At 35.2% G+C, this 24,066-nt stretch overlaps 1 protein-coding gene across 2 annotated transcripts in view; it reads right to left on the bottom strand.

The window, feature by feature from the left end:
- Positions 1-24,066, bottom strand: part of QRICH1 (glutamine rich 1) — a 72,170-nt gene that overhangs the window by 3,568 nt on the left and 44,536 nt on the right. For both annotated transcript variants that reach the window (XM_031959459.1, XM_031959465.1), the window contains exons 3-6: positions 20,381-21,409; positions 4,369-4,546; positions 2,889-3,043; positions 787-901 (exon numbers count right to left, since the gene is read on the bottom strand). In XM_031959459.1, coding sequence (XP_031815319.1) covers positions 787-901; positions 2,889-3,043; positions 4,369-4,546; positions 20,381-21,409 — 1,477 coding nt within the window. The remainder of the gene's footprint in view (positions 1-786; positions 902-2,888; positions 3,044-4,368; positions 4,547-20,380; positions 21,410-24,066) is intronic.

Here is a 24,066-nt window from a genome sequence, read left to right as displayed (position 1 = left end):
ACAGAAGCAGGATGTGCCTGAAGGCATTTCTGAGCACATTTCTTACCATGAGCTTTCTGGTGCCAGTAACTTCCCTTGACCAAATTCATTCCTTAAGTAATTTTGTCAGTATATTTTATCACCATGCTTGCTGATTCCTTAACATAAACTAAACCAGAATTTATCAGTTTGACAGGACACATCTGAGGGGACCTTAGAGAGCCAATATTCTCAATGCTTTCATTTACAAAATGAAGAAAATTGTAAGTCACACAGGGGAACTTGACTTGCCTAAAATCAGTCTTACTACTTACCTACTGCTTAAGTCAGTAGGAAAGCAAGGTTTTGAACCCCAAAACCAGTGATGCCAAAAATTAATAAAAAACAAGTGATATTCCAAAAAAAAAAAAAAAAAAAAAAAAAAAAAAAAAAAAAAAAAAAAAAAAAAAAAAAAAAAAAAGCAAAGCACATATGTTCATCTTACATGAAATTCCAACACCATGATTCTTGTCTTAAAATATTCTATCATTCAGTGAAACATGTAGACCACATAAAAATGTTGAAGTTAAAATGTTTTGAAGTTTGTTTTATCTGACATCCCCAAACATTTTGTGTTGTTTACTCATTTTCAGTAGGACAAAGCTGAGGAACATTTTGCTAACTTCCAAGTTCTCTTCCCAAAAGGGTGGTAGAGGTGTCAACACAAAATAACCCAATAGGGAAAGGAAAAGACTGTCAATAATTCACATTCAGAAACTCAAGATAGTGGCAGAAAACACGTCACTTTGGGCAAGGAGGGTGACTTACCAAGAGATGTGACCCGAGGCTGAACATCCTTCAGAACTTCATGAAGCCATTCCGTGAACCGAACATAATAGAGATCTGAAAATATGTCATCTACTCGGCCATTTTCAAAAAGATACTACAAAAGAAACAAAGTCACAGTAGAAACGAGCAATTTTCTAAGTTGGTTCTTTCCAAAGAAGGTGTGTTTATCTCCCAAAAAATACAGTAAGGGAAACATGCCAGACTTTAGGCGTCCTCCTCACCCACAGACATTCTTGGATGCCATTGGAGGCTGATAAGGCAGAGAATTGGGGGGAGAGAGGAGGGTGAGAGAAAGGGCAAGGGGGAAGAGATCTCCTTACTGTGGGAATCACTGCTGATGGAAAGCAGCATCTTTGTGTCTTAGCAATATTGTCTGGACAACTTCCATGCCCTTCCTACCCATGAATTTCAAGTATCCACATGATTCTTTTTTCTTTTCTTCTTTTTCTTCTTCTTCTTCTTCTTTTTTTTTTTTTTTCTGAGGCAATTGGGATTAAGTGACTTGCCCAGGATCACACAGCTAGGAAGTGTTAAGTGTCCGAGACCAGATTTGAATTCAGGTCCTTCTGACTTCAGGGTTGGTGCTCTATCCACTGCACCACCTAGCTGCCCCTCACATAATTCTTGAAGTAAGGTATGTTCTAAGGAGAAGAGGGCTTCTTCCTTTTGTCATCTTCTTGTTCACTGTCTGCAGGAAGCTAAGGGTTTGGCAGTCCAACCCTGCGTCCTCCTGATGTTACCTCCACCATACAATTCTCTCCTATCTTTTCTGTACTTTCTCTGGATTTTCTCATTAAATAAACATATTCATAAACATTTATTTTTCCTTATTAAAAAAAAAACAAAAAAAAAACTAAGAGGTTTAATAAAATTTCTCAGGAAGACAAAACAGTCCTTGCCCATAAAACACTTAAGCTAAACTGTACAGCAGACTAAACAGAGGGCTTGTGGGAATTCAATTTCTATATTCCAGCCAGACTGCTTATTCCCTTGTCTATGCTTAGCAAACTCCTTCTCCTCTCAAATTTTCTTGTACTACTCAATTTTTCAATAGCCTTTCACAATTCTAAATCCTATGTCTCTACCATTGTACTCTTCCAGGATCATTATATCTTCTTTATTATTTCCACTGACTTTTCACAATCACAATGAAGTGCATATGGTAATTATTATCATGACCATTTCACAGAAAGGGCATCTCTGTAAAGGATCAAAAAGATTTAAGTGATTTACCAGAGGCAACATGAATAATTAAGTCGTATTGGCTAGGTTTGTAGAAAGCCTAGGTTCAAATCCTATCTGGCAAGTGCTACCTATGTTATTTTAGCAGCTTCCTTCTCTGTACCTATCTCAGAATGATAAAGACCTACATTCAAATCTTGCCTCTAAAACACAGTGTGGCAGTGGGAGGCTGAGCACGTCATTTATCCTCAGAACCTCAGACAAATCAAATCTTTAAGTGCCCTAGACCAATGAAATCAAAAGTCCTGTTAAAACAAATAACAAGATGAGGGAATTTCAACTAGATGACACCTGAGATCCCTTTTGGCTCTCATTCTATGATTTATATGAATTATTTCATTGACTATACAGAAGTAGACCCCAGATTTCCTGCCTCAATCACGAATATTTTTACTGTATTAAGGTGCTAAGGGGTAGTATACTTAAAATCCATATCTGTTTTCTGAAACTCAGGGTTAAAATTTAGTTCACCCACTATGTTTTATGACAAAATGTCAAAGATACATCCAAGTTAAAACACGTTTTTATAGTGTATATCATAATAAGTCCATCAAGCAAAATGTTAAGCCTTTTCATTGGGCAGTTAAGAAAAAGGCAGGTAAGTAGTATAAGTACCTTGGATTAGAATAAAACAAAGAATATCTGTAAAGTATTTCATCAATTACTATTAAATAAATGGTATTAAATAAAAATCAAAAGAATCTTGATTGAAAAATAAATATCTGATTGATTAGCATCACATTATTTTTACTTTCATTGAAAAAAAAAAAATTATTGTACCCTCAAGTCCTAGCTGGAACTAAGAGATAAAATACACCTCTGTGATTTCTTGCTCCTACCTTCTGAATACACAGGAAGATATAGTACAGCACATCTGGGTCATATGGTTCACCTTCTCCATTTCGAGCCTCCCGTGTCATTAAGCATAAACCATAATTCAACTCTGCCACAGCTGAGGAGATAAGATCTTCCTGAAATCGAAGTAGCTGTCGACCTAAAAGAAAGATACAAAGATTAGCAAGTGGATCAGCTGTGACTGTGCCATTAAAAATTCCTATCAATAAGTCACAGACAAGACATGCAAATTTAGAGTTTCCAGCAGATTAATTGTAATTAACTTTGACCATGGTGTTTCCTCTTCCCGTTCAATTCCACTTCATTACTAGTTGCTTATTACAGCTGCAGAAGAGAAATTACTATTGCTATCAGAGGCAGGTAGGTAGCAGTGGATATATTGATGGGTCTGAAATCAGGAAGACCTAAGCCAGCCTTAAATACTCAACTAGTTGTGTGACCCAGATAGTCATTTAATGTCTGTTTCTTGAACTATAAAATGGGGATTAATAATAGCACTGCATTCTCATGAAGATTAAACAATATTTATAAAATGCTAAGCATAGAGCCTGACTCATAAATAGGTTCTTAACAAATCCTTGTATCTTCTTTTTATTCCCTCTATCAAAGTAAGTAAGCCCCAATTGTTCAATTTTACTAATGGATTTTCCATTTAAAACTAAAAGATATATGTAGAAGATATACAAGACAACTTAATAAAGTTCAAAGGAACATACATGTGCATTATAATAAGCTTGGAGAAGAATAATAAATTACAACAACATAGTGCTTTAAAATGCACAAAGCACTTTACAGCTACCCTGTAGGAAAAATACTATATATATGATCATCTTCACCTTGAAGAGGTGGCAACTTTGGTTCAAGGTAGTTATGTATCTTGCCTAGTGATCAAAGAGCTTTAACATTCTAAGTCCTCACTCTTCTCAGAAATACAATGGTCAAAGATAATTCCAAAAGACTCAGGATGGAAAACTTTATTTACATCCATAAAAAGAACTACAGAGTCTGAATGCAGATCAAAGCACATACTATTTTCACTTCTTTCTTTCTTATACAATTTCCCTTTTGTTTTCATTCTTCTTTCAAAACATGAATAATGTGGAAATATGCTTAATATGACTGTATGTGTATAACCTATATCACACTGCCTGCTCTTTTGGTGGGAGAGGAGGGGATTGGAATTCAAAATCTTATAAAGCTATCTTTACATGTAATTGGAAAAAATAGAATACTAAGGGGAAAAAAGGAGAAAAATAAAAGCATAATGGAGGTAGTCCAAGTCTATACTACTTATTTAATAGAACTTACTTTTAAATATGAAACTAAAAACCAATAAAATATAAAATAATGGAAATATCTTGTAAGATTTGCTTTTGTTGTCCTTCTTCCCCCATTCTCTACTGTCTTAAATGCTAGGAGTGAAAGGTGAATCAATACTGAAACTATTAAGCCTCAGACACTTACGGCCAATGGGTGCAAGGCGGTTTTGGGCATCTTTCTCCAATTCGGCATTCTTAGTCTGAGCCCAACTTTTCCAAACTTCAAGGCCTTCTTCTGGCTTCAAAGAATTGGGGAGTAGGAGTTCTGGTGAAGGCTGTGGTTGGGCTTGTGGCTCAACTTCAGCAACTTGGACGGTTTGAGCCTATGACAGAAAATTCACAAAATATCACAGTCCTGGGTTCTCTCAAATCAAATGAGTTCTGCCAATGAGCTACTTGGCTAAGTTCTTTTTCCATTCAAGTAATGGTTTCCTCATCTTATATAAAGAAGGGGTTTGACTAGATAAATCAGAGGTTTTTAAACTGACCTCTGAAAACTTGTGGGAGAGGGTTGAAAAAATATTTCAATAATTGGTTTCCTTTGTAATCTTATATATTTTATTTTGTGAACTTAAAAACATTGTTCTGAGCAGTCCATAGGTTATTACAGACTGCCAAAGGGGTTCAGAGTATCAGAGATATATGACACACAAAATTTCCCAAACTAAAATTTCCTTCTTTATTTTAGCTACAATGCACAACAATAGAATCAAAAAGGTTTTCTGGAAAAGATAGTTGCCAGAATAGAGGTTCCAATATCCTTACCTTACTCTAGCAAAAACCTAAAAATAGCACGGGGGGAGAGGGAAGGGGGAGAAGAGAAAGATTAAGAAACCCAATAAGGAGTTATAGCAAGTAACTTCTTCTACTGCAGAATTAAACAAGTTAACCAAAAACCCATGGGAAACAGAAAAGGTCCAGTACCAGAAAAACCAGGATTCTTGCTCCAGCAAATAAGCTAAGTCTTTCTGAAGGCTCAGTGGTGGGTAAGACATATAAACTGCAAAGTTTTGAATCTACAACCAAATCATTTCCAATGGAGCAGTAATGAACTGAACCAACTATGCCCAGAAAAAAAACTTTGGGAGATAACTAAAAACCATTACATTGAATTCCCAATCCCTATATTTATGGCCACCTGCATTTTTGATTTCCTTCACAAGCTAACTGTACAATATTTCAGAGTCTGATTCTTTTTATACAGCAAAATAATGTTTTGGTCATGTATACTTATTGTGTATCTAATTTATATTTTAATGTATTTATCATCTACTGGTCATCCTGCCATCTAGGGGAGGGGATGGGGGGTAAGAGGTGAAAAATTGGAACAAGAGGTTTGGCAATTGTTAATACTGTAAAGTTACCCACGCATATAACCTGTAAATAAAAGGCTATTAAATTAAAAAAAAAAAAAAAAAGTTTTGAATCTAGAAATAATAAGAATGGAAGCTTCCCCTGAAAAAGCTTCAGGGTGGTTGAAAATCATCAAAACCACTAGGAGAACTAGAAAGCAGAGTGATATGCCTATATTGAGTATCACAGCACCCAGTCATGAGATACCATTAGAGGGCTGTAAAGATCTATGAACCCTAACCCTTAAACCCTTAAAGAGTTAGGAAGCCTAACTCAGGGATATGAGGATCAGATATGGCGCCAATAACCAGTCCCAAAAGCAAAGCAGGGAATGATACAGCCTGGCCCTGGCACAAAGTCTCAGTTAAGAAAATAAAAGATTTACTCTTTTCACCAAAGAGTAAAGCAAAGAAGATACTAACCACTATTTTTAAAAAATCACTTTAAATCTAAAGACATAAGAGATATACAGACAGGCAGATACACAGATTTATAAATCCAACCTAAAATAAGTGGAATTATAAGTGGAACCATGGGGAAAAAATGGATTTCTTATAATATACAGGAATACCTAGAAGAAATAAAGCAAAAGTTTAAAATATGAAACACATGCACTAGAAAAAAAAGAACTGAAAGGAAAGCTCAGCATTAAAAAGTAATAAACCTTCCTTAAGAGTTCCCTGAAAATTAGAATCGATTAAAAGGAAATCAATGACTGCATAAATACAGCAAGAAACATTAACTGATGGTGTTGTGAAACGATCCAACTATACTGGAGAACAATTTTGAACTATAACTAAAGGGCTGTAAAATGGTGTATACACTTTGACCCAACAGTGTTTCTATTGGGTGTGTATCCCAAAGAGATCTTAAAGAAGGGAAAGGGACCATATATGCAAGAATGTTTGTAGCAACTTTTTGTGGTAAATAGAAATTAGAATTTGAGTGAATACCCATCAACTGAGGAATGGCTGAATAAGTTATGATATATGAAGATAATGGAATATTGTTGTTCTGTAAGAAACAATTAGCAGGATGGTAGCAACAAGATTATGTGATGAACTTGGTTCTTTTCAACAATGAGGTGATTCAGATCAATTCTCAGGTGGAGAGAATTATCTGCATCCAGAGTAATCCAGACTCTAGGAACTGAATATGGATCACAACATATTATTTTCATTTTTTTGTTGTCGTTTGCTTTTTTCTTTTTAATTTTTTCTTTTTCATCTGATTTTCTTGTGCGGTATGATAAATGTAGAAATATGTTTAAAAGAATTGCACATATTCAACCTATATTGGATTACTTGCTGTCTAGGTGAAGGGGGATGAAGGGAGAGAGGAACACAAAATTTTGCAAATGCTGAAAACTATCTTTGCATAGTATTTTGAAAAATAAAAAGCTATTATTAGAAAAAGAAGAAAAAAAAAATAGCATTACTTCCAGGATTGTTTCAAGGACCAAATAAAAAAGTGCTCAGCATATTGCTTCATACAAAGCAGGTGCTATTATCACCTATGATTAGATAACATCATCATCAAAGTAAAGAGGAAAAAAAAGTTTCTTATACTTAAGGAAGTGAACAAACTTCCACTTATCAAATGGGGACCAAAGCAAATATTGTACCAGAAAACACTGTAAAGAATACACGGAAATTTTTCCTCTGACAAAATTCTTATTTAACTATTGCAACACTGGGGCTTAGGACTTATTCTCTGGGGAATGACAATTGGTTTTATGTACATATAGAGTGTCTGTGTGTGTAAATTGTTTGTATATCTTGACTACTAAGTTGTCATTAAAGAAATTTTTTTTGGCAAGGTAAATGGGATTAAGTGATTTGCCCAAGGTTATATAGTGAGTGAAGTGAGTGAGTGAGTGAGTGAGCGTGTGTGTGTGTGTGTGTGTGTGTGTGTGTGTGTGTGTGTGTGTGTGGTGTGTGTAGTGTTAAGTGTCTGAAGCTGGTTTTGACTTCAGGTACTCCTGCTCTCTATAGTGTACTATCCAGCTACGCCATTGAAGAAATTGAATAAAGATTTTTTTTTCCTAGTAGACTACTTAACCTCATTTTTTGGAGAGACATATTAAACTTAACTATACAGAAACATTTCAGTTTCAGGCAATTATCTATTTTCTCTTTTGTAGTGGTCTATTTCTTACTTATCTGAGAATACAACTCCTAGCCACACCTGTTAAGAGGCATATGATCTGCTTTTCTTCTAATTTTTTTAGATATTATGATATTTAATATTAACGTCATGTATCCCCTTAGAGTGTACTGTGGAATCTTGCAAATGAATCTATACAACAAACCTGTGTGTTCTAATAGGATGAAACCCAGGTATTTTAAGCACTTTATACTTATATGAAATAGGATTTCTCTTTCTATTACTGTCTCCCGAATTTTGTTATTGTTATATAGAAATGCAGTTGTGTTTTGAAGGATTATTTTGTACCCTTCTCTTTGCTGAAGCTATTTACTTGTCTAGATTAATATCGCTGTCAATTCTGTAGAATTTTCCAAATATACCATCCTATCATCTATCATCATATAAACCTTTAATTTTTCTCTTGTTTTATTGCTTCTTGTTGTTAGCATTTCTTTAACTATCTCAAATCATTCTTTCTTTACCTTTATATTCGATGGAAAAGATTTTACTGTAACTGCATATGATGCTTGTTTTGGGGCTTAGACTAATGCCTTTTAAGATATTAAAATTCCCTCAATGCCTACATTTTGTAGTTTTCTGCCCAATTAATGCTATTTTTTTTTCCTAAAGGTTTGTCCTACACCTACTAAGACTGTTGTATGTTTTGGCATTTTTTTTTTGGTTGTTATTAAAGCTTTTTATTTTCAAAACATATGCATGGATAATTTTTCAACATTAACCCTTGCAAAACGTTGTATTCCAATTTCCCATTTTATCCCCTAGATGGTAAGTAGTCCAACATATGTTAAACATGGGAGAAATAGGTTTTTTTTTAAAATTTATTTATTTATTTACAAAGAATATACATGACTCATTTTCCCAACATTGACTCTTGCAAAACCTTTTGTTCCAAATTCACCTACCCACTGACCCACTCTTCTAGCCGGCAGGCAGTCCAACATGTTACTTATGTTGAAATACATGTTAAATCTAATATATGTTTACATATTTATGCAGTTATCTTGCTGATACAGTTATCTTGCTGCACAAGATCAAAAAGGAAGGAAAAGAAAAACTGAGAAAGACAACAAAATGCAAGCAAATAACAGAGAGTGAGAATGCTATGTTGTGTTCTTTCTCTGAGTGAGAAACGTGTTAAATCCAATATATGCACATACATTTTATACAATTATCTTCCTGCCCAAGAAAAATCAAATCAATCAGGAAAAAAATAAGAAAAAAAATGCAAGCAAATAACAACAAAAAGAGTGAAAATGCTATGTTGTGAACCACACTCAGAGTTTTTAAAAAATATGATTAATTATGTTGTTTTCTATATTAGAACCAAAGATCCTTGTGACCACCTTCCAAGAGATTCAACTAGATAATAATAGATGATTTTGTGAATAAACACTATACTTCAGACAAGATTTTATTAAACTTTTGAACTGATAATCATCAATGATATTGACCTATAGTCTTTCTGTTTGTTTTATATGAGTATTCTCCTTGATGATTTCCCTTAGATAAAGTCTCCTTGATAATTTCCTTAGGATAAAGACCTAGTAGTGGCCCTGCTGGGCCAAAGGGAATGTACAGTTTGATAGTCTTTAAGGCATAATTCCAAATTGAAAAACAAAAAATCCCTCTCCCTCCCTTCCTCCTTCTTTCTCTCCTCCCCACCTCCTTTGTGGTTCAGTTAGTGATTCCTTTATGAATTTAGATGCAATAGTATCCGGAGCATATAAGTTTAAAAGTGAGTTAGATTTGTTGTCTATGACTCTATACACCATAGTGCTTTCCCTTTTTAAAATCCCTTTTTATATTTTAAATATTTGTTTTTGCTTTGTTTAATAGCTTTCAACCCATGTTTTTGGATTTGAGGCATGCTAACTTTTTTTTTTTCAGTGTCTCTATTTTATTCTACGTATATCTTTGATTTTTAAAATGTGTTTCTTGGAAGGAAAAAGACTATAAAGTTTTGTTTTCTTATCCAATTTTGTCATTTTTTTTGTTTTATCAGATTGTTTAATCCATTCACATTTAAAGTTAGGAGAGTTAAGTTTAAATATTACTCCAATTGTCCCTAATATTGGGTTTTCTTTTCAAATTTCGATTTTATTTATTTTGTCTTTTGGAAACATAGTAAGATATTTCTTCAGCTATTTTAGCTAAATCTTTTAGTCCAGTCCTAATTTCATTTACTATTTTTACCTTCACTCTCAAACCCATCTCCTTCCTTTGGTTTTGGAGTTTTGCTTATTCCCTTTTCTTTCATCTATTTAATTCTTCCCTTATTTTGTTTCTTACAATTACGTAGTCAAATACAGCAACTTTTTTCCCCCACCCATTAAATTTGTTTTATCTGTAACTTTTTAAATGCCCCCCCCCATCTCTTCATTATTTATCTTCTTTCTGTTTTTTCTTGGCTTATATTCTTGGATTCATGACTATTATGCTTATTTGGTCCTTCCCCACCCCCCCCACCCCCACTGTATTACTCATAGAATTTAATAACTATCAGTTCTGAGTTCTCTTTTCTAAGAAGTTTATATTATTTACGTTATAGATCTTTTACCTCACTCTTTGAAATATTGTTTCTTACAGGTGATTAGAATACTGCCCCATAACTTGGAAATCTTCTTATGACTTCGACTGTGTAACTAATTCATCACTAACTAATGCCTTTTCTTTGGTCATTTTTTTCTTATATGCATAAAAATCTTAATTCTCCTAAATATCAATTATTTCCCTAGCTGCTTAGTTTCCCTTCTTCTGTAGCAAGATGAGTTTCTGTAAGCAAAAAGTTCCTATAAACTATACTAATTATAAAGACCCTAACTCCAAAAGAAGCAGCAATCAGTGGTATTTCCTCCCCAAAATGAAACATAAATTCCCTCTTCTTTAATCTGTTTCTTTACTTTCTCACCCATTCTCATGTGGGTCCTCTTTTTCCCAGTTCACCAGTCTTAAATCTCTGACTCCAGTGACTCCTAGTGGTAGGACTGGCCCCAGCTGGATTGTAGGTTTTCCCCCCTCAAATTTAATGACATATCACAGTCCCATCCTCCAACAAGTGTCCTGTTCCATTCACTCTGTTGCTTAGTTCTCTGCCCAGCATCACTTTGCCACCCTACTATTGCAGTCTGAGCGAATTTCTTTTGTTTGGAATTTGGATCTCTTAAGCACTGGTTCTGACAGCACTCAGGAGTTTTACATGTTCCTGGCTGAGTTTGATTCTTCTAGTGTTAATAGATGGCAGTAACAGACTTGAAGTCAAGAAGATCTAGATTCAAAAATGCTACCTCTTATATTTACTAATTATATAAGTCACCTGAATCAGTCACTTAATTAATCTGTGCCTCTGTAAACTAAGGGGATTGGACTCAATAACCTCTAAAGTCTTCATAGATAAATGTGATAATTGTACCACCAACCATCTACTTTGCTTTTACTGCTTTAGGATGCTAGAAAGGTTAACAAAGACTGCCCCACTCATTAAGGCCCTCATTATGAGTAGAATAAAAGTCAGTGGGTATGAAATTCTCTCTGAAAAATCATTCTCTGCCTGGAAATGCTCATACTTGAAGAAACCTGGGAACTAAGATCATTTGAGTAAACAACTCACATGTTCATTGTGTCGTAGAATGGTGACAGAATTGTTCTTTTAGCAAAGTACATAAAGTTGAATTTAAGTTAAACCTACTGTAAAATTATGAGTTTTTAAACACCCAATTTGTGGTCAGGGGAAGAGAAGAAACGTGCTTCCCTTTTTTTCAATAGAAAGGTGAGACCATGGCCTTAAAATGTTTTTCTGTATATTGCCGGGCATCAGGCAATCAATACCTCAATAAGTTTTAAATGATTTTCTTTGTAACAAGGAAAAAAGTTCCTTTAATATATCTAGGAAGTCTAATAAACAAAGTTAATGGGGTTTTTGTTGTTGTTGTTGTTTTGTTTTTTAAAGAGAAAGTAACACAGAAACATTTGGGATTAGTAAACAACTCAAATTACTGTGTAAATTTTTTTGCCACTGTCAGAAACAAACTTAATTCTTAGACTAACAAACATTAACTGCCACAGTACTGTCCATACAGGAAAAATTCCTTTTACTTTAGTATTTACATCACTGCTTTTATATCCTGCTTCCCAACAAGTTTGGCAAATTCTGGGTGAAGATAACAAAATAAATAGGAGGGAATATTTAAAAATATTTTATCAGTCTAAGAAAATTCTAGATGATACTTTGCTCATATGATGAAATTTCCAGAACCAGCTAATTCCATTATGCCTGGTCAATGAGAAACTTAATAGATCTCATTTGATCTTAGGCATCTAGGTGTTAAAAGGAATAGAACAAGGTATCACAGAAAGATCTGAATTCAAATTTGATTCTCAGGTACTTACTTGCTATATGACCCTGAGAAAATCACTTAATCTCTCTATGCCTCAATTTTCCAAACAATAAAATGGGGATAAATAATAGCATCTTCCTCACATAGTTGTTGTGAAGATTAAATGAGATCACATTTGTAAACCATTTAATACAGGGCCTGGCATGTAATAGGCACTTAAATGCTGTGGTATATAACTGTGATTTGGGCTATGAACAATGACAAGCATAATGATTTTTTAAAAACATGGAAAAAGACACACTGATGAATTAATGCATAATGAAGTAAACAGAACTAAGAAAATATTGCACATTGTAACAATAATATTGTTCAATGAATAATTGTAAATGACTTAGCTGTTTTCAGTAATACAATGATCCAAGACAATCCCAAAGGACTAATGATGAAGCATACTATCTGCCTCCAGAAGCAGATTTTGTTTGAACAAAAAATGAATGAGGCATGTTATTTTTCACCTTCATGTTTTTTTCTTTTGAGTTCTTATACAAAATGACTAATATGGAAATGTTTCACATAATTGACTATACATAACTTATATCTGTTTGCTTTCTGTCTCAAGGAGGGGGAAGAAGGTGGCACTCCAAACTTATACTTGATCTCTTCACCCCTTTCCCCTTCTTCCATTACCAATGCTTTCCTGACTGCTTAGATCAAATTAAATATGAAGTGACTACAGAAACAGCATGAAAGAGTGGGAGCTATATCGAATGAGCCATTTCCCCCATTCAATGTTTCAGGCAACTAAGATACCTGTCTATACTGGTAGAAGAAATATCCTCATTTGGGATCCATTATACCAATGATAACAGAGGGCTGAAGCCAAGCCCTACATCATGATTAGTCAGTAAAGCAATGTATCTCCTTCCCATTGCCAAAATAAGAATCAAAGAGAATACAGTCATTTTGTCCACTTGTAGAAACAGACCAAGTAGTTTAACTTAATTTAGTCTTTTTTTGTACTGAGATACTGTATTAGGACTTCAGGCACCAGGGCAGAAGCTGGAAAGAAATGATTAAAATAATCCCTCATTATTATGGTAATATAAGTGACTAAAGAAATAAAAATCTAAAGAAATCTTAAGAGGGACAAAAGTATTAGTTGAAAAGATCAGAGAATGTTTTATGGAGGAGTTGGCACAAAAATGACTCAGATTGCAGATTATCACATGTATCTGACTGATAAAATTAAAGAAATTTGTTTTGCTTGACTAAGCTGAACCTTGTGGAAGATAAAGGTGGTTGGAAGAGAAGGCACTTCCAAATGGTAGACAGTTTGTGGAAAGAGAATGAAGTAGTAGATAAACATAGGCATGTACCTGGGAAACCAATAGTGATCTAGTTTGGCCTGAATAAAAATAATACAGAGATGGGGATATTATGCAATAATGCTAAAAAGGAAAGCTGGAATAAGAGTATGGAAAGCCTAAAGTTCCAGGCTAACAAGTATGTATTTTGTCCTATAAATAATCAGAAGCCACTGAAGGCTTTTGAATAGGAGAATGGGGTCTGCACATTAGAAAGATTATTTTGGCAGTTTTACAAGGATTACTTAGAAAAAGAAAATGCAAAAAGCAGACAGACCAAAATATCACAGTTCAGGTGAGTTTTGATGAGGGCCTGTATTAAGTTTCACTTAAGAGACCAAAGTTAATCACTAAATGGGTGTGACCTCAATCAAACTGAGACCTTTTAAAGACCTTGGCTTAACTAAGCCAGGTCTCCTACTGCATTCTGAGCTATCTCCAGTCCTGATCTATATCTGGTCACTGGACCCAGATGGCTCTGAAGGAAAAAGTGAGGCAGCCAGCCTTCCATTAGGCCTCACAAACTTAAATATAATTCACTTACACACCATAGTATCACCTCCCTGATGTCATGGTCCTCTTTAAGAACAAAGAACAAACAACAACAGGTGCTAAAGATGTTTTGGGCCCAGCATAAAGAAAGTTTAGCAACTGACTGAATTTGGAGTCTTAGGGAGGAATAAAAAAAAATTGAAGCTGATTTTTAAGAACAAACAACAACAGGTGCTAAAGATGTTTTGGGCCCAGCATAAAGAAAGTTTAGCAACTGACTGAATTTGGAGTCTTAGGGAGGAATAAAAAAAAATTGAAGCTGATTTTTAAGTTTGTTAACTTGGTTACTTGGGAGGAAGTTATCTTTATATTATATTAATGTGTGTTGGAAAGAGAGACCTAATTAGGGGCAGGAGAGATTATGTTCTAGACATAATGAAATTAGAATGTTATGATGAAACATGCTTTTCACCTCCAAAGAGGTAATGGGCTAAGATGGCAGATTAAAGCATATTTTTGACTGATAAAGCTGATGAAATTTATTTTGCTTGATTATCTATATTTGTAAGAGATTTTGTTTTTACTGATTTCTCAAGAGGAGAGGGGAAGAGAAGATGACAAAGAATTTAAAAGTGAATATTAAATGCTGACAGGATATTCAGTTGGAGAAGTTTAGAGATAATTTGATGGTGTAGGTCCAAAATTTAAGAGAAAATGGCATATGTGGATTCCAATTATCTGTAGACAAAAGATATATGAACCTGAGAAAGCTAAGATCACCAAGGGAGACTATAAGTCAGAGGTGAGAACTCAAAACAGAGCTTTCTTGAACATTCAGACCTGATAGAAAATTTAGCAGGTAAGATTAATTGTAAACTATGAAAACAGTTTTAGCAGAGTGGCAGAAATAAAAGAGTAGCTATGAGAAGGGCCATCTCATCTTCATATATCAAAGCAAAAGAAAGTGTTGAAAATATAGAAGGGTTAGCCATTCTGGAGAGCAATTTGGAACTATGCTCAAAAAGCTATAAAACTGTGCGTACCCTTTGACCCAACAGTGTTACTACTGGGCTTATATCCCTAAGAATTTTAAAGAAGGGAAAGGGACCTGTTTGTGCAAGAATGTTTGTGCAGCCCTCTTTGTAGTGGCCCAAAACTAGAAACTGAGTGAATGCCCATCAAATGGAGAATGGCTGAATAAATTGTGGTATATGAATATAATGGAATATTATTGTTTGGTAAGAAATGACCAGCAGGATGATTTCAGAAAGTTCTGGAGAGGCTTACAGGAACTGATGCTGAGTGAAATGAGCAAAACCAGAAGATCATTATATACTTCAACAACAATACTACATTGATGATCAATTCTGATGGACCTTGCCATCTTCAGCAATGAGATGAACGAAATTAGTTCCAATGGAGCAGTAATGAACTGAACCAGCTACACCCAGTGAAAGAACTCTGGAAGATGATCCCTCTCTTTTTGTCTGCCTGCATTTTTGATTTCCTTCACAAGCTAATTGTACACTATTTCAAAGTCCAACTCTTTTTATACAGCAAAATAACTGTTTGGACAAGTATACATATGTTGTATTTAACTTCTACTTTAATATATTTGACATGTATTGGTCAACTTGCCATCTGGGGGAAGGAGGGAAAAAGTTGGAACAAAAGGATTTGCAACTGTCAATGCTGAAAAATTACCCACGCATATATATTGTAAATAAAAAACTATAATAATAAAAAAGAAGAGAAAAAAAAGAAAACATAGAAGGGTTATGAGGTGTGGATTAAGGAATATAACAGATGACTGATTTTTTCAATAAACTGGGGAACGGGAGGGAGGGAAGTAGTAGTTTGGTAAAGGTTTACTATAAGGATTGCCCTTCAGTTGTTAGGACCCAGGTGATTATTACAAAATATTTCTAGGCCCATGACTTCGTTTAGCAATGTCTAAGATTATCTATTCTGGAGTAACAGTGGAGAAGGCAGTGGGATGACCCAGGGTTTACCAGACTAGGATAGAGCAAACTAAATTGGTGAACCTGTTAAACGTAAAAGTCATGATTATGAAAGAAAAAAAAAAATTGAGACTGAGGAAAGATGATAGAGTGGGAGAAGAAGAGATAAAAGGACTGGAGATTTATGTCAGAACAAACAGATTTAAAAGAAGTGAGACTGAGATGGAAATACAGATAATTTTGATTAGTGACAAAATTTCAAAGTTTTAAAATCATAATTATAAAACTTTGAGTGGCAATGAAGTCCAAGATGTAACCATCCTTGCAGGTGGCTGCAATAAAGATATAGTCCATTATGAGTGTTGCAGAAATTAATAAAATTAATTTTTAGGATGTTTGAGGTACATCAATGTGAATACATTGATGAGGGCAAAGGAGACATATTTTTACTGAATAATCGATTTCTCTTCCCAAAGTATGAATAAAATTACGTTGATTTTTTTTTAAATGTGAGGACAGGGTTTGTGATATCAAGGAATACTGTGAGCAAGATATTAAACTTGAAAAAAGAGGGAGAGTAACCTGGAGGATGGAAGATGGATGAAACAGAAGAGATTGAGTAGGTATTGATGGAGTTGTGAACTAATCTTTTTTTTTTTTTAATTTAATAGCCTTTTATTTACAGGTTATATGCATGGATAACTTTACAGCGTTAACAATTGCCACACCTCTTGTTCCAATTTTTCACCTCTTACCCCCCACCCCCCTTCCCTAAATGGCAGGATGACCAGTAGATGATAAATACATTAAAATATAAATTAGATACACAATAAGTATACATGACCAAAACATTATTTTGCTGTATAAAAAGAATCAGACTCTGAAATATTGTACAATTAGCTTGTGAAGGAAATCAAAAATGCAGGTGGCCATAAATATAGGGATTGGGAATTCAATGTAATGGTTTTTAGTTATCTCCCAAAGTTCTTTCTCTGGGCATAGTTGGTTCAGTTCATGACTGCTCCATTGGAAATGATTTGGTTGATCTCGTTGCTGAGGATGGCCAGGTCCATCAGAACTGGTCATCATATATATAGTATTGTTGTTGGAAGTATATAATGATCTCCTGGTCCTGCTCGTTTCACTCAGCATCAGTTCATGTAAGTCTCTCCAGGCCTTTCTGAAATCATCCTGTTGGTCATTTCTTACACAACAGTAATATTCCATAATATTCATATACAATTTATTCAGCCATTCTCCAATTGATGGACATCCATTCAGTTTCCAGTTTCTAGCCACCACAAAAAGGGCTGCCACAAACATTCGTGCACATACAGGTCCCTTTCCCTTCTTTATAATCTCTTTGGGATATAAGCCCAGTAGTAACACTGCTGGATCAAAGGGTATGCACAGTTTGATAACTTTTTGAGCATAGTTCCAAACTACTCTCCAAAATGGTTGGATTCGTTCACGAGTTTGAACTAATTTAAGCATTATGGAGAACAATTTAGAACTATGCCCAAAGGGCTACTTAACTGTGCATATCTTTGATCCAGCAGTGTCTCTATTGGATATATATCCTAAAGATACAAAGAGATCATAAATGAGGCAAAAGAACTCCCATGTGCAAAAATGTTTGCAGCACCATTTTTTTTTTTTTTTTTTTTTTAATTTAATAGCCTTTTATTTACAGGATTTATACATGGGTAACTTTACAGCATTAACAATTGCCAAACCTCTTGTTCCAATTTTTCACCTCTTACCCCCCCCACCCCCTCCCCTAGATGGCAGGATGACCAGTAGATGTTAAATATATTAAAATATAACTTAGATACACAATAAGTATACATGACCAAAAATTATTTTGCTGTACAAAAAGAATCAGACTCTGAATTATTGTACAATTAGCTTGTGAAGGAAATCAAAAATGCATGTGCAGCACCATTTTTGTTGTTGGTGGTGGTGGTGTCAAGGAACTAAAAATTGAGTGGATGTTCATCAGTTAGGAAATGGCTGAATAAATTATGGCATATAATGTTATGGGATATTATTGTTCTGTAAGAAACGATGAACAGGCTGACTTCAGAAAGGCCTAGGGAGACTTACAGGAACTGATGCTGAGTGAAACAAACAGAACCAAGGGAACATTGTAAATATTAACAGCAAGATTACATACAATGATCAACTCTGATGGACTTAGCTCTTCTCAGCAATATAGTGATGCAAGACAATTCTGATAGACTTGGGATGGAAAATGCCATCTATATCCAGAGAGGGAACTATACAGACTGAATATGGATCGAAGCATGCTATTTTTTTGTTTGCTTGCTTTTCCTATCTCATGTTTTTCCCCCCCTTTTGGTTTGATTTTTCTCTCCCAACATGACTCATATAAAAATAAGTAAAAAATGAATGTGTGTGTGCATGTATGTCTATACATTTTAAAAATTTATATATACATATCTCCCCCCTTCTTCCACAAAACATTTAACTACTCCCAATCTACAATCCCTTTGAATTTTGCACTATATAATATACTACTTGAGAATCTTAAGTTACTAAGTTAATATGTATAATTTGTCTCATAAATAGATTCTAAGATTCTTTTCCTTCTAAAGGCAGCAAGGTGATACAATGGATAAAGTCCTGATCCTGGAGTCAGGATCATTTTCCTAAGTTGAAAATCTGGATTTAGTAGCTATATAACCCTGAGCAAATCAACCCTATTTGCCTCAGTTCCCTCTTTTGTAAAATGAACCAGAGAAGCAAATGTCAAAACACTCTACTATCTTTGTTAAGAAAACCCCACAAGGGGTCATGAAGAATCTGATACAACTGAAAAAGTGACTAAAAAATAAATTTCTTCCCAGTATAAATATGCAAATACAAAGATAAAAAGTTAATAACCACCATCTGAGAATTCTCAAATGTGAGTTCTATGAAATATACTGATCATAAATCTTATGTAGATAATATAAAAGGAAGAGAGAAAAATGTCTTTATTCAAGCAATTTTATCATTATCTTGATAGATGACTGCAATTTTATGTAAGCCAACACAAATTATTATTTGTAAATAATAAAAATATAATTGTAATTTTTGGACAGTGTATCCCACTAAAAGATTACATAGATCATGAAGGCCTCAAACCACAAAGATATGCTAGGGCAAGTCAATAGCTCCTACTCAGAAACATTTAAAACACCTTCCACATGTGAATGTCAAAAAATTGTCTAGAAAGAATATAAGATGGAGGAGAAAAATAATCTCATTTTTCCAAACAAATGGAGAAATTGGGTTCTCTGTTGTGTCACTGTTTTTGAATGCTGGAACTATTTGGAATCAACTCAGAAGTCTCACCTTTGTATATAGTAAGAACTAGCATATAATATATAGCAAATGAAGATCTGATGTCTCAAAGCGGAAAATGTGGCTGCTCAAACCTTTTACACTGAGATTTCCATTCCTCTCCTCTATACAGTGAATTCCTTGCCTTTCCCTGCATCTCTGCAAACTTTCCTACCTGAGGCTGAAATCTCTATTCTATTACTACCTTGTATAATCCAGAGCCTGTCACTTTACTTCTTTTATTTGTTTTATTTGTTGTATATAATGTGTCCCTATTAAAGCTAAAATTTTCACCAAGACTTTTTGGTGAAAACCTATATAATAGATGACCTTTAAGAATTCTATGGTCTATTTCAGGTGTGAGATAACAGCATCACCAAAGAGATTTCCAAATCAGTACCCACAAGGTCCTAAATGTCTGGACACCATAAGTGTCTGGAGCTTTCTTACCCTGCAATATCCCTTACCTAAGCTGGCACCCTTCTCCCACTGGCAAATTCTTTTTGGGTTCTCCACTTTATAGTGGAGATGGCCAGCCAAGCTTCATTCCTCTCCTGGTAATGTTTCCAACTCTCTGGATTTTACCCCCAAGGCTTAGAAGGTGAACCTTCTTGTACCCCTTTCACTACTTCTTTTCAGACTCCTTTTATGTGTTGCCATGACCCAATAGATCTTAAGATCCTTGATTCAGGGAGTTTCTTTTTGATTATATTGTATACACAAACAATTAGCACAGTACCTAGCACTTAATAAGCATTTAGAAAATGTGTGCAACCTAATTACCCGCCCTTCCCCACTGCAGAAACACTAAAAATCTTCTTCATTAAAAGAGTTTCTAATTACTTCAAAGACACCCTAGAGGCCATCTATTTGCATGTTAGGGAGAGATAACTTGAAGAAAATCTTCTTACTCTTTGAGTATGTTTCCTCATACCTAAAAGTTGACTTTCTATGATCCTTTCAAGTTTTAAGTTCTGTCCCAGTTAAACCTTCACTTTGGGTTAATGAGATACTAATTCAAAGAATTAAACAATCCCTATTCTCAAGGAACTTTGTTATTACTATATGGATTCAAAAAGAATAATGAATACAACTATGATACTAAGTGTAGGGTAAATCTGACAAGTGGGACTTACTGAACAGGTGACTTGCAATTGCTGCTGCTGCTGCTGTTGCTGCTGCTGTGTCTGCTCTGGTGTTGTCTGCTGCTGTTGCTGAGGGTCCCAAATGTGAACAGTCTGCGCTGCATTCTGATAAGCTCCTGCTACAGCCTGCACGGCCACCGGAATGTGGATGTTGCCATTCATGAACTGTGCTGGAAAGAGAGAGTTTGCAAGGGTCTGCACAACTTCCTCATGGGAGTTTTTCACTACTGATGTAGTGCCCACCATTTTATCTTTATCATCCTCCAGTTTTACAGTTGTCAGGGCTGTTGGAGAGCCACTGACATGGACAGCATTATAGGCCTCCTGAGGAATAGCAATATGGGTAATGTTCTGTTGCTGAAGGTCACCCCGAGGTTGAGCTGAGTAAACAGGGATGGTCCAAGTCTCTCCAGTTGGGCTGGTAATGGTCCCAGTGGCACTATACAGGTGAGCACTGTCCACTGTCAACAAGTCTGGCCGCAAGGACACATAACTTTGTTGCTGGCCCTGTGGAATGGCCAGCACAGTAGCAACTGGTTGCCCAGAAATAGCATACGACACAGTTATAGGCATATCTACTTTACGTTTCTTCACAGGCTGAAGGACACTAGCAGTGCTGATCCGCCGTTCTCCTTCCCGAGGTGAACCCTGTTGGGAAGGTGGTGGGGAAAGTGCACCAACCGTCTGGATCTGAATCTGCTGGCCACCAGCAATAGCTTGTCCTGCAACTAACTGGGCTTGAATCTGCTGGTGTTGTATGTGCTCTTCCTGGATCTCTGTGGCCTGGATTTGCTGGGCAGTCTGCATATGCTGCACCTGGATCTGGGCAGCCTGAAGCTGAGAGGGACTCGGGCTTTGCAGAGTCTGACTTTGTATTGCCTGTGATGCTTGTTGCTGGGCTTGCCCTTGGATCTGCACCTGGACCTGAATGGGCTGCTCTGTGGCTTGATGGACAGTGAGCTGAGGAGAAAGCTGCTGGGCTGAGACCTGCTGAGGAGACTGCTGCACTTGGACCTGGACCTGAAGTAATAAAAATTCATGTCAGTTAATTCAGTTCAGTATTTACAGGTAGTACCTTTAAGGTATTGTAATGGGTGCCAAGAAATATACAAAGACACAGAACTGCCCCAGTCCTGAAGAAGCTTGTAAAGTAATGGAAAGGATATAACATCCAGGTTTTCCTAATACCAGTGTCATACCACTCCTGGCTTCAATTTCTTCATTTGTAAAATGAGAGGCTCTGAATAGATAAATTTCTCAAATGCTTTCTAGTTAGGAAACTCATGTTCTTTGTTTAGACATGCAGCAAAAGTACCACAAGAAACAAGGTAAAATGCGTTAAGTGCAAATTAAGAGTTCCAGAAAATCTAAATTAGAAATGTGAGGAAAATATCCCTTTTTTTGGGATTAGAAGGAGAGCGCATAAACCAAATAACAAGAAAGCAGTACCTGAATTGGGTCTGGAAAAGAGGAAAACTTCAAAAAGAAGAATTTAGGGTAGGATAAGGAGCAATACATTCCAAGTATAACAATAGTTATACAGGTTAGAATCAGGAGGAATTGATGAAATTGATGAAAATAGCATCCCTCAGATTGGCTAAGAGGATAGGAAAAGATCATGATAAATGTTGGAAGTAATGTGGGAAAACTGGAGCATTAGTAGATTATTGGTTAAGCTGTGAACTAATCCAACCATTTTGGAGAGCAATTTGTTACTATTCCCAAAGGGATATCCTACTGGGTATAACCTTTGACTCAACAGTGTCTCTATTGGCCCAGTATTCCAAAGACATCATAAAGGAGGGAAAGGGACCCACATGTGCAAAAATGTTTGTAGCAGCTCTTTTTGCAGTGGATGCCCATCAGTTGGAGAATGGTCGACTAAGTTATGGTATATGAATATTATGGAATATTATTGTCCTATAAGAAATGACCAACAGGATGATTTCAGAAAGGCCCGGTGAGACGTACATGAATAGATGCTAAGTGAAGTGAGTAGAACCAGAAGATCATTGTACACAGTAACAAAATTATGTGGTGATCAACTGTGATGGACGTGGTTTTTTTCAACAAGGTGATTCAGGTCAATTACAATACACTTGTAATGAAGAGAGCCATTTCCACCCAGAGGGAAGATTTTGGGAACTGAATATGGATCACAACATAGCATTTTCATTTTCTTTTTTTATTGTTGCTTGCTTGGTTATCTTTTTCTTTCACAGCATAATAAATGTGAAAATAGGTTCTGAATTGCACATATTTAAACTATATTGGATTGCTTGCTGTTTAGAGAAGGGACAGGTAAAGAGCGAGTGAGAAAAATTTGGAACACAAGGTTTTGTAGGGACAAATGATGAAAACAAGTTTTGCATGTATTTTGAAAAATAAAAAGCAAGGAAGAGAAACAAAGAAATGGAAGAAGGAAGGGAAGGAAGGAAAGGAAGTTAGGAAGTAAGGAAGGAATGAGGAAAGAGGGGAAGAAGGAAGGGAAGAAGGAAGGGAAGGAGGAAGGGAGGGAGGAAGGAAGAAAGGAAAATAGCACTACTTCCAGGAATATTTCAAGGATTAAATGCTCATACACAGAAGGTGCTATATAAATATTAAGCTATTATCATCATTGTCGTCGTATTCATCATCATCATCATCATCATCATTATCAAAGTAAAGAGGAAAAAATGTCTCTTATACATAATGAAAGCAAGAAACTTCACAAACTTCCAATTATCAAATGGGGAACCAAAGCAAATATTGTACCAGAAAACTGCTGAAATTATACTGAAATTTTTCCTCGGACAAGAATTTTGCTTAATTGCTACAATACCTGGCTTAGGACTACAGAATTTGCTTAGAGTAACAATTTATTAGTAATTACTAATTAAAAGGAGAATAAAAAAAAATAAATCTCTAAATTATATAATGAAGAAAAAAAATCTAACATTTTACTTTAGGTCACTGAATTCTGGGCATCAGCTCCTGAAAATTCTATAAGTCTATATTTCATGTAATAAACTTTGTCTGGAAAATAGATGGTGCATACTGAAATAACCTGAATGAAGATCTTTAAAGGTGACACTGCAAAAAAAAACAATTAGCCAAAGGGATAGGTGGGATTTGGGAAATGTACATGTATTTGGTAATGGGAGACATTGAAATGTAAAATATATTGCTTCATTTTTTATGCCATGGAAATAAAAGCATGCAGAGATTGCCAAAGACAATAATCAGCAAAAATTAAGAGTTAAAAACAATAATTAATCAATTCCTTTTGCTACTTTCTTACCAGCCAGCTATGTTTTTTAAATCCTACATCAAAGGCTACATGGCTTCATTGACTCATTCTGAGGAGTGATTTATGAAGACCTTCAGAGTCAACAATAAAATATGAACATCATGTTGAGAAAAGTAAAAACTGATCAGTAAAATTACTAAGATAAATTCTCAATTGCGAAAAATCTGAAGCTTACAATATAGAAAAAGTAAATCCACAAACAATGATTATCCCTCTCTGATGTCCCTTAATTAAAAAAAAAAAAAAATTCTATCAAATTTTTCATATTCATATAGAGAATTTTAAGTTCCCAATATTAAGTTCAAAAGCCATTCAAAAGAATATTAATAATATTCAAAAGATTTGCACATCATTAACAATCATATAAAAGTAACTTTTAACAAAGCAT

Source organism: Sarcophilus harrisii, chromosome 1 (assembly GCF_902635505.1).
Source record: "Sarcophilus harrisii chromosome 1, mSarHar1.11, whole genome shotgun sequence".
In the NCBI taxonomy this organism is placed as follows: Eukaryota; Metazoa; Chordata; class Mammalia; order Dasyuromorphia; family Dasyuridae; genus Sarcophilus; species Sarcophilus harrisii.
This window is presented reverse-complemented; position numbering and strand designations above follow the sequence as displayed.